At 42.8% G+C, this 19469-nt stretch overlaps 1 protein-coding gene across 3 annotated transcripts; it reads right to left on the bottom strand.

Moving 5' to 3' along the window:
* On the bottom strand, nucleotides 3856-15050 carry LOC8064420 (ubiquitin carboxyl-terminal hydrolase 5). 3 transcript variants are annotated; one of them, XM_021461286.1, is made up of 13 exons: nucleotides 14333-15050; nucleotides 12251-12493; nucleotides 11428-11572; nucleotides 11159-11218; nucleotides 10989-11084; nucleotides 10432-10836; nucleotides 9675-9818; nucleotides 9160-9330; nucleotides 7572-7829; nucleotides 7333-7481; nucleotides 6660-7145; nucleotides 5483-5756; nucleotides 3856-4783 (listed from the first exon to the last, which is right to left on the bottom strand). In XM_021461286.1, the coding sequence occupies exons 1-13, from the start codon at nucleotides 14455-14457 to the stop codon at nucleotides 4595-4597; spliced, it is 2745 nt and encodes a 914-aa protein (XP_021316961.1). In that variant the 5' UTR covers nucleotides 14458-15050; the 3' UTR covers nucleotides 3856-4594. The 3 variants fall into 3 exon arrangements, with proteins under 3 accessions (XP_021316961.1, XP_002449457.2, XP_021316962.1); XM_002449412.2 differs by lacking the exon at nucleotides 14333-15050 and adding an exon at nucleotides 14110-14287; XM_021461287.1 differs by lacking the exon at nucleotides 14333-15050 and adding an exon at nucleotides 12610-12683.

Raw genomic sequence — 19469 nt, 5'->3', positions numbered from 1 at the left:
GCCCCGGAGCATTATAAGACTCCTACTATTTTGTTATCATGTCCAGCTGTCAATTAACTATGGTTATGTATTGTTGCATTAAGTGTTAGGCGTTGATATGACACCCTTGCTGCATAATAAACTACCTTGTCCACCTTATACCTTACCTAAGTAGGTCTAGGATCGAAATGATGCTTAGCCATGCTTAGCTCGGTAGAAGCCGGGTCATTTCCTATCACCTGCGAGAGATAGGTGGATGCTGAATCACGGTTGGCTATATTGCTATCGTGGAGATAACCATGTGCTAATAATGAATTTGAGACCGGGCGGGATGACGATAGTGCAGCAACAAGGCATGGAGGTCTTGGATGTGAATCTATCCCCGTCTGTGTCGTTTAAGGACCGATTCGCTGTACGTCCTCGTGTCATGTTGAACGCATGCCTAACACTTAGTTGGCCGGATAAGTCGTTCCGACCGCAAAGCCTACGAGTGCATCTCCGGCCGGATACCCCGTTCGGTTTAAGTGCGCACCCCGGTCGGTAGCAAGGATGTGCGGGGAGTCAATGGCGTAAGACCGAGGTGTCACGTTAGAGTCCTGACCCTGGCAGATTGGCGGTCCCTAGGGGTGTGGCGCTGTACGGACCCGAGAATTGGTCCGGAGTTGTGCTAAAGGTGATCCGAGCTACCCTCATGAGCTATGCTTGGGCGAGTGCTAGGAATACCCCTCCAGCTGGATAGGAATCGATTCGAATCGCTGTCTCTCCCGGATAGTGAGAACTTGACTCGAGCAGCGGCAACGTAGACCTGACTAAATAAACTTGATGGTTATGATGAGAGTAATGATGGCTATGTGATAATCCGGATATGGTTATTATTGTGATGCTTAATACTCAAGTGTGTGCTTAGAACAGTAGTGGATAGCTGATCTAAGTAATTAACTTGCTGCTGAAAATGTATAAATGTGTTACTTACAACTAAAGCCTTTTATGCAAAATGTGAGTCAAACCAGTCCACAAATATTAGCCTTGCATACTACTTGGTGTCACTTTATTTCTGGTTTACGACGGGTAAGTCTAGCTGAGTACATTCTCGTACTCAGGGTTTTATTTACCCCTGTTGCAGATGATGTCGTTTATCACGGCTATTGTGCTAACTGTCACCATCCGGCTGCGGATGATGAGTAGATCTCGGCCAAGATCACCTCTCGTACCTTCAGTTGTGAGTGTGTGTGGTTTTAAAACTACTTTGTTTCCGCTACTGAACTGGTTTGTAATAACTTTATTTGAACTCCGATGTGTTGTAAAACTATGTTCTGAGATGAATGGTTGTAATCTGTGATGACGATGCTTGATCATGTACGATCTTGGTTGTATGTTGGTTGAATCGAGATCTTTTGAGGTTTCGTCGGACTACCGGGTTTATATGGGTTCAAGTCCATTGGCTTGACTGCTCTCGTGGCCGCTAATTCACTTGAATTCTTATAAATTGGACGGTTCTGTTACAATCATCACGGTTTTGCATCTATCAGTAACACGGTTTTGCATCTATCAGTAACGATTTGTAAATCCGTCATCGAAAATCTGTCACGGATTAACAATTTTTTTGTAGTGTAAGGCCATAATTGTGACTGAAAAAGATAAGTTCATATTGTATTTACCTCCTACTATAAAGCCTAGTCTTGTTTGTTGTTTCAGTTATCCTCTATTTGTTTTTTGTCTTCCCATCAAAGGTTTAGAATCTCAAACACGTGACACTTGGGGCACAGCTGTCTGTTGCAAGGTCCTGGTCCTAGTAGGTACACCTCCGTCCAAAAAGATAACTTGTTTTAGTTTCGTTGGAAGTCAAACTATCTTAAATTTAATTAAATTATAAAAAAATCAATGTTTACGATATCAATAAGTTATATACTACTTCATTCATTCTTAAGATGTTTTGTCATTTCTAGTTTCATAGCTTCTACTATGTATCTAAACATAATATATATTTAGATGAGCCGTAGCAAAAGTTATGAATCTAGAAAAGCCAAAACATATTATAATTTGAAAAGGAGAGTATAAAATAAATATAACTATAATTATTCGGCAGTATAAATATTAGTGTTTCTATATAAAGTTTTAGAAAATTTAATTTAAGACAAAATTTAAACGTTAAGCCTTGGATCTCTAAAACAACTAGTAGGGTTCGCTTTTAAGACATCAGGCTACTTCAAGATTTTTCTTTGGGTAGCGCCGTGGCTGATTTGGTCACACGAGCGGATATAGGACGTGGTGATACTTTGCAATTTGCATCGGCGGAGCAAGTCTCGCACAGCACATGGGACCAAACACGCTTCTCCCTGGAAATCTACGCATGCGCAAATGCAAAGACCCTAGTACTTCGGTATACATGGTCAAATTGGCCGCTCGGCCCGCCATGGCACGGGCCCAATGAAAGTACGACCCATAGATACTAGGCCACACACAACATGCCACCAGGCTAGGCTAATTAGGGCCACAAGCCTAGTCTTGGGTCCAGGCATAACACATCGTGCCTTTTTTCTACTAGCCTAGCCCAATGAGCTCGGAAGCCTAAAGCAAGTGTTAGCTATGTAGATATTTTAGCTAGTTAGACTGTACTGGTGCCAAGATTTCATCTGTTTGCACAACATGGAGCCTGATGCCTACTGAGCATGTACGGAGGCCGGTTGGGATGGAATTTTTTATTTTTATGTATCGAGAAACCTACATGACAAGAGTAGACCTTTTTCAGTCGGTATCGCTCCATGCAACATTGCTATCTCATGCCTAGATGCTCTCTCTCTGATTTCAGCATTGCTCAAAACCAAAGTTGTGGGCAGTCTTATGTTGCTATCGTGCCTAGTACAGCGCCCAACATACTACGTGCTGCATGACCATCTATACGTTTGGGAAACCCAGCACGCCAGTAGACTTCCTCTAACCCTTGAGCCGTGGTGCGAGATAAGAGCAGCTAGGAAACATCGGCGCCCGGGCGAACTGTGAGACGCAAGCGGCGAGGGAATGGCGTTGCTCGAGAGTCGGAAGTCAATCAATTTCTCCTCTTTCAGCCAGGAATCTAGGGTGGAATGTTGATTTCCAATTCAAGGCTCGTCCAAACAGGCCGATCCAAGAAAGAAATATCAATTCATCCCAAATTCAAGGAATGCAAACAACCCATTAGGGTAATTTGAATTTGAAGAACAGACATCTAGCATCAACTAGGAAAATCAATGTAAAACAAGCATCACTGGATAAGTGTGGCAAAAGCACCTCAATAACCATGGTTTTTGAGTGGTGATAGGCACTGGTTCCTAGTGCCTACACTGTTAAATACTCCCTCCATTCTAGATTATAAGTTGCTAACTTTTTTGTCATCCAATTTGCTATGTGTATAGACATATTATTATATCTAGATGCATAGTAAAATAAATATACCAAAAAAGTCAAAGCGACTTATAATTGGAACAGAAATAGTATGGCCTTGTTTAGTTCCAAGAAATTTTACAAAATGGATACTATAACACTTTTATTTGTATTTGACAAATATTATACAATCATGGACTAAGCTTAAAAGATTCGCCTCGCGAATTACAGGTAAACTGTGCAATTAGTTATTATTTTTATCTATATTTAATGCTCTATACATGCACCACAAGATTCGATGTGATGAAGAATCTAAAATTTTTTGCAAATTTTTTTGAAACTAAACAAGGCCTAACACAACCTTGGGTTTCTCCCAAAATCAAGACAGGATTACAAGGCCGAGAAGTATGCACAGATGGTGTGCCCTTTGCGGGCAGGTCTGATAAATCCATTTGCAATTTCATATCTAGGATCCGGTAAGCTTACTAACACAAGAAAAAAATATTTAACACCACATTTATACAAACAGAAACAATTCTACCCCCACTCTCAAGTGGGTTGCGGTTGACTATTAAATGGCGCACGCCTTCGTCAATAGGAAAAAAGCAAGAATCCAAAATAAGGTTTAACATGTCAGCACAACGATACATTTTTACATTTGTGAGGCCTTTTGCCACTAATATAAGTACAACATGAGCTACAATTCTTCCCGCAACAACACAGCATTATAATGTGCACCGACATTGTCAAAGGTGCATTCGCCACTGCAGTCTCTGGTATAGTTGGGTATGGTATTGTTGGCCACCACAAGCATCGACCAACACCAGCTGACCCATTTCCAACAACAGTTGTGTACAGGCTAGCTAATCTAAAAACGTTAATGGATTTTTTTAAAAACCTGAAATGGAAATAATTAAATTAAAGAAAAGGTGTTCCTAAATGTTTGCTTGCTTCCCCTTGTCTCTCTTCTAGAAGAAAACAGATCACCAAAATGCCACCAATCCCTGGTGTTCCTGTTGAAGCTACCCAATTATCATAAGAAAAGAGTCAATTACTCCTTCAATCCACCTTATACAAAATTCCCATCTTGCACCAGCACTGCAGATGAACTATGCAATAATCTTCTGTCTCAACTGGAGAATGGTGCATTTTCCCAGCTGCAGTAGAGTCGAGCCATATACTCCTGGCAGTAACTAAAGGCCTGCAGGTGTCATTTCTGGAATCCCCTTGCACCAAACCACAGCAATGAATTAGTCTACCTATGGCTATATCCATGGCTTCTCTTTGCATATAAGTGAGATCCATTACTAGTTCCCCTTGCTCTATCTTGTTCTCTGACTCTTCTATAGAATAGTACATAAGCTGCAGCAGTCTTCACCTCGTCTTCATCAATGGAAGCAACATGGCTATCATCGAAATTGTACCACCGATTTTCATCGACAAGCTGCATAAAGAGAAATTCCCATCAGCATTCTATACTACACAGGGAAGCATCAATGAGGATTCAAAAGCACAGTGGTACTGCACAAATCAAGGAATTATCAACACACTTCACAAAGAAAACATAACTATTGCAGCTGTTTGGTTGGGTACATTAGCCTGTATCCAGGCTTGTGAGGCTCTTATGCAGAATTGCGCATTGTTCAAAGCAAACCTAATGCAGCAGTAGCTAGTACAACAAATTGGATTGTATTAGGCAATGTGCATAGGTCGATGGAGCCAAAAAAAAAAGACCTCCCCTACCTCTACTAGAAACATGAGACCTCTACTAGAACATGGAGGTAACTACATGCAAGACAATGAAACACAATTTGACCAAATGCAGCTTGCCTGTGCAGGACAACCAAACAGGAAGACCATACAATTACGCTGGCTTGGGGAGTGCTGCATAAAGTCTAATGCAAGCACCAATCGCAACCTAACTGTTTGGCAAGCCTTGTACTCAAAGCAGGGTAGATTGCAGACTGAATTGCAATGAAATTGTGGGGCAGAAGATACAATATAAAATTACAAAAGCCATAAGAACATGCAAAAACAGCAAAACTGAATAGAGAACCAAAAGGCTACAGAAAGCCATAGGACTTCAGAATCACTCTTTTTTTTAGCAGAGAAGCTGTAATAATAAGTTTGGTAAGAAATGTACCTTAATGTGTGCAGTATAATGTCCACTTGCCATGTTGCCATAATGATTGCTCACAGCATACAACTCATAGATCTGGCGCTCTGAACTCTTCTTGTTGGCAATGTAATTTGTCAAATCCAAGTCATGTATTGGAAAATTAACAAAAGTTTCTAGTTTTTGTTTTGTTGACCTACTAAATGAAAATCTCTTTAGATGTATGACTAGCACTTCTGGAAGTCTCCACAAATCCAACTTTTTGCTAGCTTGTCTTTGCTCTTTGCACCTTGGACAGTACCTAAAAGAACAGCATAATAACTTCATCACTAAACACCATAGAAATGAAGGCTATAGATATAAGGAAGAAACATTATTAAAGTGCCTACAAATTTTAAACTGATTTTTACCAAAATCCAAGGAAGGGAAACCATATGATTCAAAAGAGGCTCTATTTGGTTGCAAATTAAGAAATGATGGTTAATGTGGGTGATCACATGCAACTGTTTTGAGCGAACAAAATAATCATGGGCGCATTACACATTGTACATGTTTCAGATCAAAAATTGAAAAGTTGATATGCCCACAAAAATGGACCAGATGATCCACAGGGGACTGTCCAATAAAATTTGAGAGAGAGAGAGAGAGAGAGAGAGAACCCCATCAACAAATATATTTTTATGGGCCTCAATTGTTACAGCTACTAAAAGGATCCACAAATTTTGAAAATATAACAAAACAAACTCATAAGGTATGTTTATGTAGTTATAACTAAAGTGCCAGTGCAACCAACAGAGTAACCACTAGGGATGAAAACAGGATGGATATTCCAGATTTCCATCTGTCCCGAAAGGATTTAAAGACCACATGGGCAATCCATATAAGAATCCAGACATTTAATATCCGTACCATATCCGAAACTGAATAGTCAAAGTTGGATTTCCAATATATATATATGGAATAGACATTAATATTTGATGCATCTGACACTATCTGAATCCGACTCCGAATCCCAAAAAAGATACAGCTACCCATATTTGGTATCCATAATATCCAATCCAGTTTCATCCTTATAACCACTCAAAGTGTCTAAGCAAGCGTCAAGTACCAGTGTACCGACCAAAATGGAAAGTATGCACCAATTAAGTAATTATCATTTTTTGCAAGTGCAAATGTATCTTAGAATGCGGAAATGAAAACTAACCACATGTCTTCAGGTACAAGAGGTTCTTCTCTCAAAAAAGCATCCAAGCATGCATAGAGTGAGAGAGCTTCACCACGGGTTCTCTTAGCAGGAGGACCATACATAAACACCTCTGGGAGGTACTCTAAATGATGAGTGTCAATCTTTTTCAGATCTTCCTTGAGCCAATTGATAAAAAATACAGTTGCGAGTGAAGATTGTGGGACCCTGATAGCATCATTTGATTTTTCAATGACTGTGTTGCTATCATCAATCAACTGAAGCTGAAATTTGCTGCTGTCAGTATGATAACTGTGAGTTCTCGTGGAAACAGAACTTTGAACAACCAAACGCATAAAGTCCTGATTCCTTAGCATGGGCACAAGCATTTTATGGACCAACTCATGGATATCCAAACCCGTGACAATTTCATTGCGAGATATTTGTGCAAGAAGAGGAACACCATAGGGTTTCCAAGATGTCAAGGTGTTAGTGTTTCCATGGTCCCTACCAATAGCAAATGATAATATTATCAGAAGATGGTGCAAGAAGTATTTGTGTTAATCATGTAAATAGCATATTGACATGACACATGTTGGGTTTACTTCAATTACAAACCAAGATGACCACTACAGCTGTAATTCTAGCAAGAAGATAACCATATATCAGTGTCTGTTGCTTTTTTTTTCCTTACAAGTCTTCATGACGATGCACAAACTGAATGTAATTCACCCTCTTTTCCAACTTTGGGAGCTTATAAACTGCCAGATGATCATCATCACTTATTGTAGACAGCTGAAGCACTGGATCATCAATAAATCGGTAGATCTTATGATTCCGTATCTGTAGATAAATTCAACAAAAATGTTTTAGGGACACAATCATCAAACCTGCCAACCTGTACATTAATTCAAGTGAGCACTAATGACGAACCTCAGCAATTAGAAGTTTCTCCCCATTTTTAAGTGAGCATGCAGTGCCAAGGGCTTGTAATAGATCTCTGCACCTACCTTGCTTCGGTACATTTACAGTGAATGGTGTTGGTGGAACACTACCATCACAAGAAAATACCACGGCGGTCACGCTCCGGGTTGAGGCAAATTGTAAGGGTAAGGAAAGATACATGAACGGGTCGAAAGTCACTGAAACCTTCCCACAGACTGGGCAAACCAAAGTGGACTTGTACTGCCCCTGGAAAAACATAATAAAAGGAAATGTTAGTACAACATCTTTCTTAGAATAATTAGGAAGAGAATTAAATCATGAGCCAAAAATATGTCATGCATGCAACAAGCATTATTATGTGTATTGTGACAAGTATGTGCCTCCAATGTACCGCAGTATCTGTAGGGAAGATGTGCAAGACTTTATACACACCGTAAGAAACACCCTACACTGGAGAGTACATATACAGATAGAATATACTCCTTCCACCCCATATTAGAAGACATTTTAGAATCTCCCACAGAAACCAACGCTGAAGCCAAAAGACCAAAATGCCCCTCAAGGAGCAGAGATAGAGATGTATTGGGAAAAGAGAAATGTGTATAGGGAAAAGAGAAAGGTGCTACGGAAAGTGAGAAGGTCAAGTATTTTGGGACAAAATTTGAATGCTATAAGGTCATCTATTTGGGAAGGAGAGAGTAAGTCTAACAAAGCTAATCCTTCAGCATAAAAAAATAACATGTATCCAGCTCCACATGTAATGAGGTAGCACATCTGCACATCTAATCACAACAGGAAGGTCACAGAAAGGTCTTTACATTACATACAGTAAATACCTGAAACTGCTAGAGGTGCTTACATGCAATGATTTCAGGTCATCCGATTAATCGCGATTAATCGTCCAGGTCGCTCCTAGGATTCGATTAGGAGGTCCGACTCGATTAGTTCGACCAGAAAGCTGGTCGTCCGATTAATCGTCGATTAATCGCGATTAATCGGACGACCAGGTAAGATGGACGACCAGGCTTCTGTTTTTTTGGGCCTTTTCTAACTGGGACTGGGCTAATGGGCTTTAAGTTTTTGGCCTGTTAGGGTTTAGATAGAATAGAGGGGCTGCAGGGGGAGTTTGGGACAACAATATGGACCTCTGGACAGTGCAGAAAAGAGAAGAAACCAACTCCCACAAGTAATTCACTATCTAAACACTAATGTAGTCTTGATGCTAGCTTGATTGTGTATATTATATAGTATATATAGAGGTATATATATAGGCATATATGCCCTGAAATAGCTGGACGACCAGGTGGACGACCAGGGTCGACCAGGGCGATTAATCGCCCTGGTCGACGATTAATCTCGATTAATCGCCTGGTCGGTCCTAGAGCGACCAGCTTCGACCAGTCGACCTGAAATCATTGCTTACATGCACACTCAGAACTATGATGTCAAAGGATCATTTTATTCCAATACCCAGCAAGAGGAACATGATGGTCCCAAATCGCAATGGTTATTAGCATTTATGTAGAGCCAAAGCATCACAACAGTAAGTGAATTGATTCACAGGTGTAGAACTAACCTGGCATACATCAACAATGATTGAATTGTTTCTAGCAATATGATTTGCCCAATATTCATCTGCAACTTCTTCATCTGATCTTCCATCAGCATCTCCCGAGTTTATGTAAGGTCTATGCTTCACGCGATTCAAATCCTCATGGAGTCCATCCAAGAGGAATGCCAACAGCTCCTGCAGTATTTTACCAAAATACAGATTCAGGAAAAAAAATTAAAAAAAAAAACTCAATAAAGTGAAATGCACCATGGATCCTTCAAATTTTCTCACATTCTCATCTAGGTCCATGAAGGCAGAACTCTCAAAGTGATCATCCATCCTTTTTCAAGTGGTCCATTCGATGTGTGAATTTAGGTCCATGATTACTGAACTTAGAATCAACCACACGAAAAGTTGAAGGACCCACATGATCACTTTGGGAGTTCATGTACCCAGATGAGAATGCGGAAAAAGTTTAGGGACCCACTGTGCATAAATATAACATATGATAGAACATCATTCTAAAGAGACAATCAAACCTGTGAATCATGCTGGTTGTATCCACTGAACTGAGATGCAAACCGAGAAAGCTTCGTTTTGAATGGTCTAGGCGAAACTGGGGCACGTCCTCCAGGAGCCCAGAGTTTTCTCAGTAGCTCACCAAAAGCTAGTGCAAGTTCACCCTACATGACTACCATCAGAACTTAGTACAATTAACATGCAGGATGCTCGAGAAAATGAAACCAGAAAAGGGCAGTATGGCAACCAGTTTTTTTCAATTGTTTTTGCATGATTAAAATTAAAATACATTATAGCTGTAGAAAATGTCCACACAAATGCTCGGAATAATCACATGCCAGTACGTGATAGTAACAACATAAATTTCTTTGTATGTCAAGGTCAACAAACATAAGATTTTTTACTTATCTTACCAAACTAAAGAAAAACTGACAAGACTTTAGAATGGCAAGATCATAAATCTGAACTAGAAACTTAATCAAGAATTGAATACATATACTACACTTAAGAGAAGATATTGTACATGTGGAAAATGTTACCAAAACCAAAAGCTACAGATTTTGGAAATGAAGGGTCTGGCATCTCTTAGTACTTGTTGCATGTCAGGAATAATGGGAGACAACTAAACTGAAATTTGGTTGGCTGCTATGAATAATATCATGATGAAAAAAAAGTTATCCAAACGAATATAATGGAATAACATCATATTCTCTACCAAAATGACTTTATCTTGAAGCATCAAGGCCTCCAGGACATGTGAGTCAAAAGAGTACTTACCACATTACCCAGCGGATTTTGCCGATTTATTTCACGATGATAATCTTCACAAAAATATCTAGTAAACTGTGGCGTGTGCACAAGACACTGTATGGCACTGTTCATATAGCATGTATTTCCAAGATTAAGTAGCCCTGTAAGACCTAAGGGTGATCCCCTCGTGCTCATGCCACTAGAACCATGCACATTATCCAGATCACCATTGGTTGATCGCAGGTAGAGGCTTGGTGTCAGACTAGAGTTATAGCTTCTAGAAGCATAGCTGTTGGCTGCAAAATTCTCATTTGGCAATCCTGATTTCAGAGCATCAGTAATCAGAGAAGTCGACTCTCTCTCAAAAAAATTGTTTCTTTTAACCAAACCATCCAGACTACCATTGGCATCAGTGGTAACCTCAACTAGAATCTGTGAAAACAATATAAAAGTATACAGTCATATCATTTACTTGACAACAGCCATTAACTAGTAGTGCATCTGTTCTACAAATATAGTTTGATACTGGGGTGGGGGTGGCAGTGGGGGAATGCTTCTCAATTATTATAGAAGATTTGACTCACGTCTTGATCCATCTGAATGTTGGAATCATCAAGGGTTTTGTCCAGGCTATCCATCAATGAATGCTTTGTTCGACCATAATAGTCCCAAATGCATACCTGCCAATGATGGCCACAATAACTATGAAAAAAATCCTTGCAAGTAACAATGTAACATCAAAATAAACAACTACCTCAGCTGGTACCAAGTCAAAAACCTTACAAGCCCTTTTATGGAGTTGGCCAACTGTATCCTGAAAAAGGTTCATGATGATTTTTAACTTTTCAGTTATTCCAACTTTATTGAAGCTATTAGAGACATTAAAAGACTTCAACAGAAGGTTATACTCACAAAGTGGCATCATAGGTTTACATAATTCTGTCCAATCTATTCAATTTATTGAAATACAAACTAAAAGAAAGGACAATGTGCTCAACAATGGCTAAAGAGATGAGAGCATACCTTCTTGCTTATCCTTATAAAGGTTCGCTCTTCTCTTGACATTAGAATTAACTGCAGTCGTAGAGGATAAACTTCTATGGCCAAATCAGTTTGAGAAAAGCCAGTATTGATTGCCTTTCTTGGTAATGTTGGTCCTCCACCATACCTGTTAACGCATTTTGTGTAATAATGAGAATAAGATTCCAAACACCAAATCAAAAGCTGTGTGGTTGTTTCTTGTTGATGGACGATGTCACAGCTTCTCACATACGGAACACAAATAAGTGAACCATGTTTGTGAAAAGTCTCTCAGCTTCTTAACTTGAATTCATAACATAGTAGCATCAACTTTCTTCCATGTATTAATTTTGGGGTTTTACTTGAAAGTCAAGGCAAAGCATCTGGGGATTAAACAACACCACAGTTTGTGCCTTAGTTCATTTTAAGACCAAAGGCTACTGATTTTTTGTGCTACTTTCTTCATATATAATCATTTGAAGAAGTGATGTATTTGGCAAATACCAACGCAAACTGTAAAGAATATTTAATAAAATTGGCTAGGATTGATGTTTTATTCAGTATGTTCAGGAAAGTGAATATATCAATTTACAGTAATAGAGTATGTGAACTAGAACCGCCTTGAAAGACAGTTATCCATATTCCACAGAAACGGCAAGGAATCATAAGGTAGACAGGTCAGCATAAGTAGAATGATTAAGCTATGTAGAAACTATCAAAGACAAGAAGCCACTGCACTTAGGTGCATAGAGGCATTTGAAAAGTGATAGATCCAGAGAGGATTATTCTTTTGATGATCATATTGCACAGTATAGAGATGACTTACCAACCATGCAACTTTTCCCAAACTTGCTGAGGAACCAGTATGTAATCCCGACCCTCAACCAAGTTATCATGTATCTCAATCTCCGTATTGGAGACTTCAAATGACGCATCATCAATTAAATCGGTATTGTCAATAGCTCCTGGCCTTCTAGGAGTCTTTGAACCAAAGTCATGATGATGATAACCATTACTTGTTGCACCAGTCAAATCTTGAATGAGGTAATCAATCCAACTTTGCCACCACCTATTGAGCCAAAAAAAGAAGATTTGCATTTATAATCCGAACTGAGAGTAAACAACTGAAGAAACTGACAGAGAAGAATAAAATAACATAGTACGAATATGTATTTCTGAAGAAACCTTCTAAAACAGACATTTCCATGATGCTCATCAGCACCATATGCGGACCTGTAAAACATGCAATTCAATAGAAAAGAGAAAAACATTCCAGGTCCAAATTAAAAATACCAGAAGCTTTAATACATCTTATATCTCATATTAGGCATATCCTACTAGGTGTGATACCTTATCTTACAACGTCATTCGAATATTATTATGATCATAACACGACAAAAATGGTGATACTTTCAAGTTGAATCCACAGCCTACATACTGCAACGATCCATGAGTATGCACGATCATACCAAAAAACTTAATTTAATACAGATCTTGTGAAATTACTCCCTTCTGTCATCCTTCTCATCAAAGAATAACTTTAAGGACAACCAAATTGAATTGCATGTGGGCTAATTAGGCAGCCTTAAACGTCTTCTTTAAATTACCAGAGGGAAACAGGGAATACTTTTAGGGCCCCTTTGGCAGCGCTTCTCCCGCTCCGCTCCACGCGAGAATCCGGGGAGCGCTGCCAAAGGCCACCGCACCGCACTGCTTCCTCAAGGAAGCGCTCCTCCGGCTCCCTCCCTTTTGCACTGCAGGTGGGGAGTCCACGCAACTGCGCCAATCTAGCCGTCCACACACTCCTCCACTTGTGTGACCGTGTCTTCATCTTCGCCCGCGCTGCCGACGCACCATCCGCAGACCTTCTCCAGCCGGCCCTCTCCTCTGCGCTGCCCTTCTCCCCGTCGCACCCTCTCCGCCAGGGGCGGAGGGTAGTGGAGGCTAAACTGCCCCCCCCCCCGTGCTTGACAGAAATTCAATGACTCATAAATCCCTCGAAGTCTAAACTACATGTCTATTTAACATCTCACCATGATTTGATGCTGAAGGAAGCAATTTAGCCCCCTCTAATTCATGGGCCATGCTTCACCACTGCTCTCCGCCATTGGTGAAGGAGGCCAAGTCACCGCGGGGCCCGTTGGGGTCCTTTTATGCCCCCCCCCCCCCCCCCCCAAAAAAAAGAAAAAAAAAAAAACCACCGCTCCTTCGCGCCATGCCTCTCCGTCTGCGCCGGAGCTGAAGCCGGAGACAACAACAAAGTGCTGCCAAACGGTACCTTTTTCAAGTGGGAGCGGGCAGAGCTGGAGCAGAGGGAAGCGTGGAGCGGAGCGGCAGGAGCGGAGGAAGAGGGCTACCAAAGGGGCCCTTAAATGTCCTAAAATGTTCAAAGCATCTCAAAGACCGAATATAGGAGCAGTAGAATGCTCAAACCTCAAAGGTCCTAAATCACAACTGGTCCAAAATGCCTGACATAACAGTCTCTAGAACTTACACAGCTGAAAAAAAAAATCTCTTGTGCCACACACCATGGCTGTCCAATCCTGTTTGCAAAGCAGAGGAGCACATGCCATCGGCGTCAAGAGGAGCGCACTCAACAGGTAAGACTACAGCGCTTCAGAAGAGGAAAGGCCGGCAAATCCTTAAGCAGAGAGGAACACATAAACCGGCACGCATTAAACCCACCTCCGATGCCAACGCCGAGGCGCAACCTCGCCGCGACACCTCGCCGGCGGCGCCGAAGCATGTTCCTCCACCGACGAACAACACCAGCAAGAAGGGGAAAAAAAGACCTTGCGCCACGCAGGACCATTCCAAGCGTGGCAGCGCGAACGGTGATTGAATCAGGGAGTAGATCGACAGGGATGGGAAGCAGGGAAACGGCGAACGGAGAGGCATGATAGTGGACCTGGTGGTGATGAGGAAGAAGGTGTCGCCCTCCTTAGCGTGGGCATCAGCCGCGACGGTTATGTCCCGGATGAGAGCCCTCTCCACCTCGGCGGGGAGCTCCGGCGCCGCCACCACCATCTCCATCCCCGCCGGCGGCGGCGAGGAGGAGGAGGAGCCCGCAATCTACGGCTAGGGTTTGGACCTCCCCCTCGTCTCGCCTTCCCGCAGGGCTCTCCGTCTCTCAGCTGGAGCGGCTTGAGCAGGGATTGGTGGAGCGAATGGAGCCGGCAGTGGAAACGGTAGTGGCGGGGATGCGGTGAACCTGTGAGCGGACGGGGCGCGGATCTGCGAGGTTTCCTGCTCTTCCTGGCCGGAGTGAGGAGAGGATGTCTGGTTGTGTGCAGACTCCGGCGCTTGTTTTTCTTCTTTCCTTCTCTACCCCTGATCAACACAGGGATTCAGCTATTTCGGACCGGCTAGCCGCGTGTGATTTCCTCAAAGGAATTCCTGTTCCTTTCCTCCCCAGTGCTCTCCCTCGTCCTCTAGCTTCTCTATGGGGGCACACAAGGCGCCATGGGTCACACAAAGAGTAGGCGTGCCACCCCATCACCGTCTCCACCTGCTGCCCCGCCGCAGCACGGTAGAATTTCGTCGGAGCTCCAGAGGCATAGTTGCATCTATGGAGCTCTAGTGCGACCCTATCGCACCCGCTGCTCTCTTTCTTTCCCCCTTCTTGTGTTGCCGCTATGGCTAAGGTTGCCCCACCCTTACTCTTCCCAACCGCCTTTGCCTCGTCAACATCTCTCTCGTCACTATCATCGGGCCAGCCTGTCTCCCCTGAGCCCCTTCTAAGCCTATCGGAGTTGGAGAAGAAGAGAGGGAGAGCATGGGAGCAAGAGCGCGTCATTGCACTATGATGCGACGGTTCGCGGGATAGATTTTGCATTCTTTATAAGCTCATACTATAAATAAACTCATATAAATTGAGTGACTATATAAATAGAGTGAAAGTGCAATCTTAGATGAGAGAATGTGTTGACACCGTTTTTAGACACATACCCAGGGATCAGTAAAGTATAGATCGGCAGGTGGAGCAACGGTAACTAGTCTGCAGAAAAGTTGTCGATGAGGGTAGTTGCCGATGAAGTGACGATTGGATGTGGCTAAGTCCAGAGGTGGTAACGTGTTCTTACCGATGATCAATATCAGTGTTTGCCGATGGCCATAACAGGAAGTCTGCCAGTGACTCGAAAGGAAAGCGTGGAGGTTGCCGATTGATCTGTGGCGGTGTCTCGGTCGGTTAAAGGGGATAGTTTTATGTTTTCTTTAGTTATTTAAATTCGTTTTGTATACGGATTCTGTTTAATTTGGAATTTGAGTCTTAGTCGTGTCTGATTGTAGCTCTTTGAGCAGGGTATAAATGTAGACCCTAGGGCCTTGTAATGAAGATCTAATCAATCAATCAAACACAAGTTTTTACTCATATCATATTTCAGTACCTACTTTTCCGACGACTTCGTCATATTTTCCTTTTTACTACGAGTTCTTAGAAATTCGTCGACTTAAGCTCGGCGTATTCTCGAGTTTCACGTGAATACCTCTTGGCCGTGACATCCGGACGCATCGCTGTTGTCGGGACCAAAGTATTCGAGTTATCATCTTTGCCGATAGTAAGGTCAAATCGGCTGGCATGCCTTAACGTTTGAATTGGGTATTAGCCATTTGTGTTTGCAGATCAGTTTGCATCAACACATCTTTTGGAACGCCAGTGGGACAAGATTCAAGATCAAGATCAACATGTCGAACACCGATTTCGACTTGGAGAACGTCATCCCCGTGACGGAAGCCAATCTTAGAGATGAGCAGAAGCAAGCTATTGTAAAAGCCATGGAGGATTACAAGCAACAATGTTTGAAATCCTTTAGTATCAACAAGAGTGGCGAGGTGATCCAGAAGGAGGCACTACCGGCGCCTCGGCAGGTTACTTTTGAAGCCAATCCCGGTAAACTTCAAGACATGGTTGATAGTACTATTAATCGTGCCTTGATCAATCAAGCTGGTGTGCTGTCCAATACGGTTTTCAATACCGTGGCTAGAACTTTCAAAGAGGGACAATTGCCACCAAACTATATGGGCCCTGTCTATCATCTGCTAGGATCACCAGTTGTCACAGCTCCATCGGCTACTACGGCCGCTGCGGGCACAGAAGCTACTGCTCCTCCAAGCACACTAGGACTCACTAATGTGCAATCTACGCCGATGACGACCAATCCATCAACTTCAGATGAGCAAATCAAGCTTGCCATAAATCTATTGGCATCGGCAATGTCGGGGTCCATTCCTCCCAACTGGTGGGGTTATGGTATGCCCCTAGAGATGATGTTGAAGACTCCTGGAACATCTCAGACGGCTGACACGAGAGGCAAGGCTCCTATGGCATCGGCACCTCCAAATTTGTCGATGAATCAGAGTCCCCAGTATACTACAACTACTACTGCAAGACCTTACACTGGGAATTCTCAAGCTCCAACATTCCAGATGCCTAACGCATCGGCAGACTCAATGCCGACGCAGCAGAGGTTTATGACACAGCCAGGGTATGTCAATCCAATGATGATGCCCAATCTTCAGCCATCGGCAGGGTTCATGCCGATGAATGCTAACAGTGGATGGACGGGGCAATTAGTCTTTCCACAAATGCCTCAGTAGAATCATCAGGCTGTAGGGTTCCAACAAGGACAAGTTCAACCTGGTTTTCAAAATCAAGGATTGGTTAACCAGCCGATGAATCTTGGTCAACAGGCTGGTGGTCAGATGATCAACCCCATGTTCCATGCGAATCATGCACATCAGAGACACGTGGAAGCATATCAACAAGTGCCAGATCCGCAACCACCTCATCAGCAAGATACCGATGCTTATTGGGCCGATAAGATTGCTGAAGTAATGAGGGAACAATTTGGGATAAAACCCACAGTCAACACTTACTCTTATCGGACACTGTATCCTCCTGCATATGATTTAATCCCGCTTCCAAATCGGTACAAGGTACCGGATTTCACTAAGTTTTCTGGACAGGATGATACATCGACCATGGAGCATGTCAACAGGTTCATCATTCAATGTGGGGAAGCTGCTAACAGAGACAAATTAAGGGTTCGATTGTTCTCGTCATCGTTGTCTGGATCGGCATTCACTTGGTTTATATGGTTACCTCCTAACTCAGTGATAACTTGGGCCGATCTGGAGAAGCAATTCCACAAATACTTCTTTTCTGGAGTCCATGAGAAGAAGATTACCGATTTAGTCAGGTTGAAACAGCGCAATGATGAATCGGTTGAAAGCTTTGTGCAGAGGTTGCGGGAAGTCAAGAATAAATGTTATAGCCTGGTTCTGGATGATCGGCAGCTGGCCGATTTGGCTTTCCAGGGTTTGTTGCCACATATCAGAGACAAGTATGCTTCTCAAGAGTTCGAGAGCTTAAGTCACTTGGTGCAGAGGATTTCCGACCAGGATATCAAACCCTTTGAACCCAAGAGAGCATGGAACAAAAAGGTGTCCTTTGTCGATGAAGCAGCAAGCTCGGATTCTGATGAGGAGCCAGTCATCGGATTAGCAGAGTGGGTGAAAAATAAAAAGCCGATGTCTTGCCCTTTTGTGCATAAGGAGCCAGAGAAGTTTGCATTCGACATTACTAAGGCCGATAGGATATTTGACTTTCTATTTCAGGAAGGGCAAATCAAATTGTCACTCAATCATGTGATTCCATCGGCTGAGGAATTAAAGAAGATGAAATATTGCAAGTGGCACAACGCAACTTCTCACAGCACCAATGAGTGCAAGGTTTTCAGACAACAGCTGCAATCGGCTATAGAATCTGGGAGAATCAAGTTTGATGGTTCTAAAGCGCAGAAGCCGATGAAGATTGATCAACCTCCTTTCCCAACAAATATGTTGGATGCTAAGGGAAAGACCAAGGTTTTGACGTCGGAAGCAGTTGAAAGGAGTGCATCGGTAGATCCTCAGCATCAAATTACTGCTGCCGATGCTAAAGGAAAGGGTTTGATCCAGGAAGGAAATAGCTCAGGGAGGCCTCCTCGATCCGGTATTGTGATAACTCATAGAAGGCCTCGGGAGACTTGGCAGCAACATGAAGATCGGTATCGGCGCCAGCAAGAAGATTATCGTCGGGAAGGAGAAAGGCGCCGACAGGAGTGGAATCGGCACAAGGATCACTGGAACTGCCCGTTCTTTATCTATTGCTGGGAGCAGAACATTAAATTACCCATTGTTAGAGATTGCCGTGAATGCAATGGTTATGATCGATGTGACAGATCCGATCGGTGCTATCACAATGATGATCGGTGATTTAATGGGCCGATTAGGGAGAGAGCGTCAGTTCATGATCGGCTGGGGGCAGACTCAGTGTACACGATAGGCTTGGTGATCGTGTTGAATATTTTCCCAGGAACCAGGATGAACTTGAAGAAATGGCCAATGCACGAGTTCCCGATGAGTTCATATTTTGTAGAGACGCTAATATTTATCGGATGGAGTCAAGGGAAAGTTGTCGCCCATCGGCAAGGCAGTCACAACTTCCCCCATGGTGTCCAGAGGGGTTGACTAGGACACAGAAGAGGAGGCTACAGCACGAAAGACGAGAAGAGCTAAGCAAGGGCGAGAACTCTGGCCAGTTTGGGGATCAGCAACAACCGGATCTAAGGGGGAAGGGCCATCGGCAGATGTTAACATGGTATTTATGTTGCCGATGGAGTTCCTTGCACCATCCAGTGATGATAAGGAGTTGGAGTTTTCCGACCAGATAGCTTAGTTGGCTCTGGATCCGATGACAGCTATCTTTGAAAAGCCTGGCGACAATGAAAGGCACCATCTTAAAGTTCTGTTTGTCAAAGGAAAAGTTGATGGTCAGCCAATGACCAAGATATTAATTGATGGTGGGGCTGCTATGAACATCATGCCGTATGCAGTCTATCGGAAGCTTGGAAAAGGAGATCAAGATCTGACCAAGACCGATATGATGCTAAAAGACTTTGAAGGAAATGTGTCTCCGGTTAAGGGGGCAATCTGTGTCGAGTTGACCATCGGCAGCAAAATCTTGCCGACCACCTTCTTTATGATCAGTGGAAAAGGTGCTT

Source organism: Sorghum bicolor, chromosome 5 (genome assembly GCF_000003195.3).
Source record: "Sorghum bicolor cultivar BTx623 chromosome 5, Sorghum_bicolor_NCBIv3, whole genome shotgun sequence".
NCBI classification, from domain to species: domain Eukaryota; kingdom Viridiplantae; phylum Streptophyta; class Magnoliopsida; order Poales; family Poaceae; genus Sorghum; species Sorghum bicolor.
Note: the sequence above shows the minus strand (reverse complement) of the source record. Positions and strands in the feature narration are given on the sequence as shown.

Excerpts from the sequence above, each read along its gene's own strand:
- LOC8064420 (XM_021461286.1), bottom strand. The coding sequence starts at position 14,457 with ATGGAGATGGTGGTGGCGGCGCCGGAGCTCCCCGCCGAGGTGGAGAGG. Across the intron at positions 11,573-12,250 it reads TGGGAAAAGTTGCATGGTTG|GTATGGTGGAGGACCAACAT; the intron begins GTAAGTCATCTC and ends ATGCGTTAACAG. Across the intron at positions 7,482-7,571 it reads AGAAACTTCTAATTGCTGAG|ATACGGAATCATAAGATCTA; the intron begins GTTCGTCATTAG and ends ATTTATCTACAG.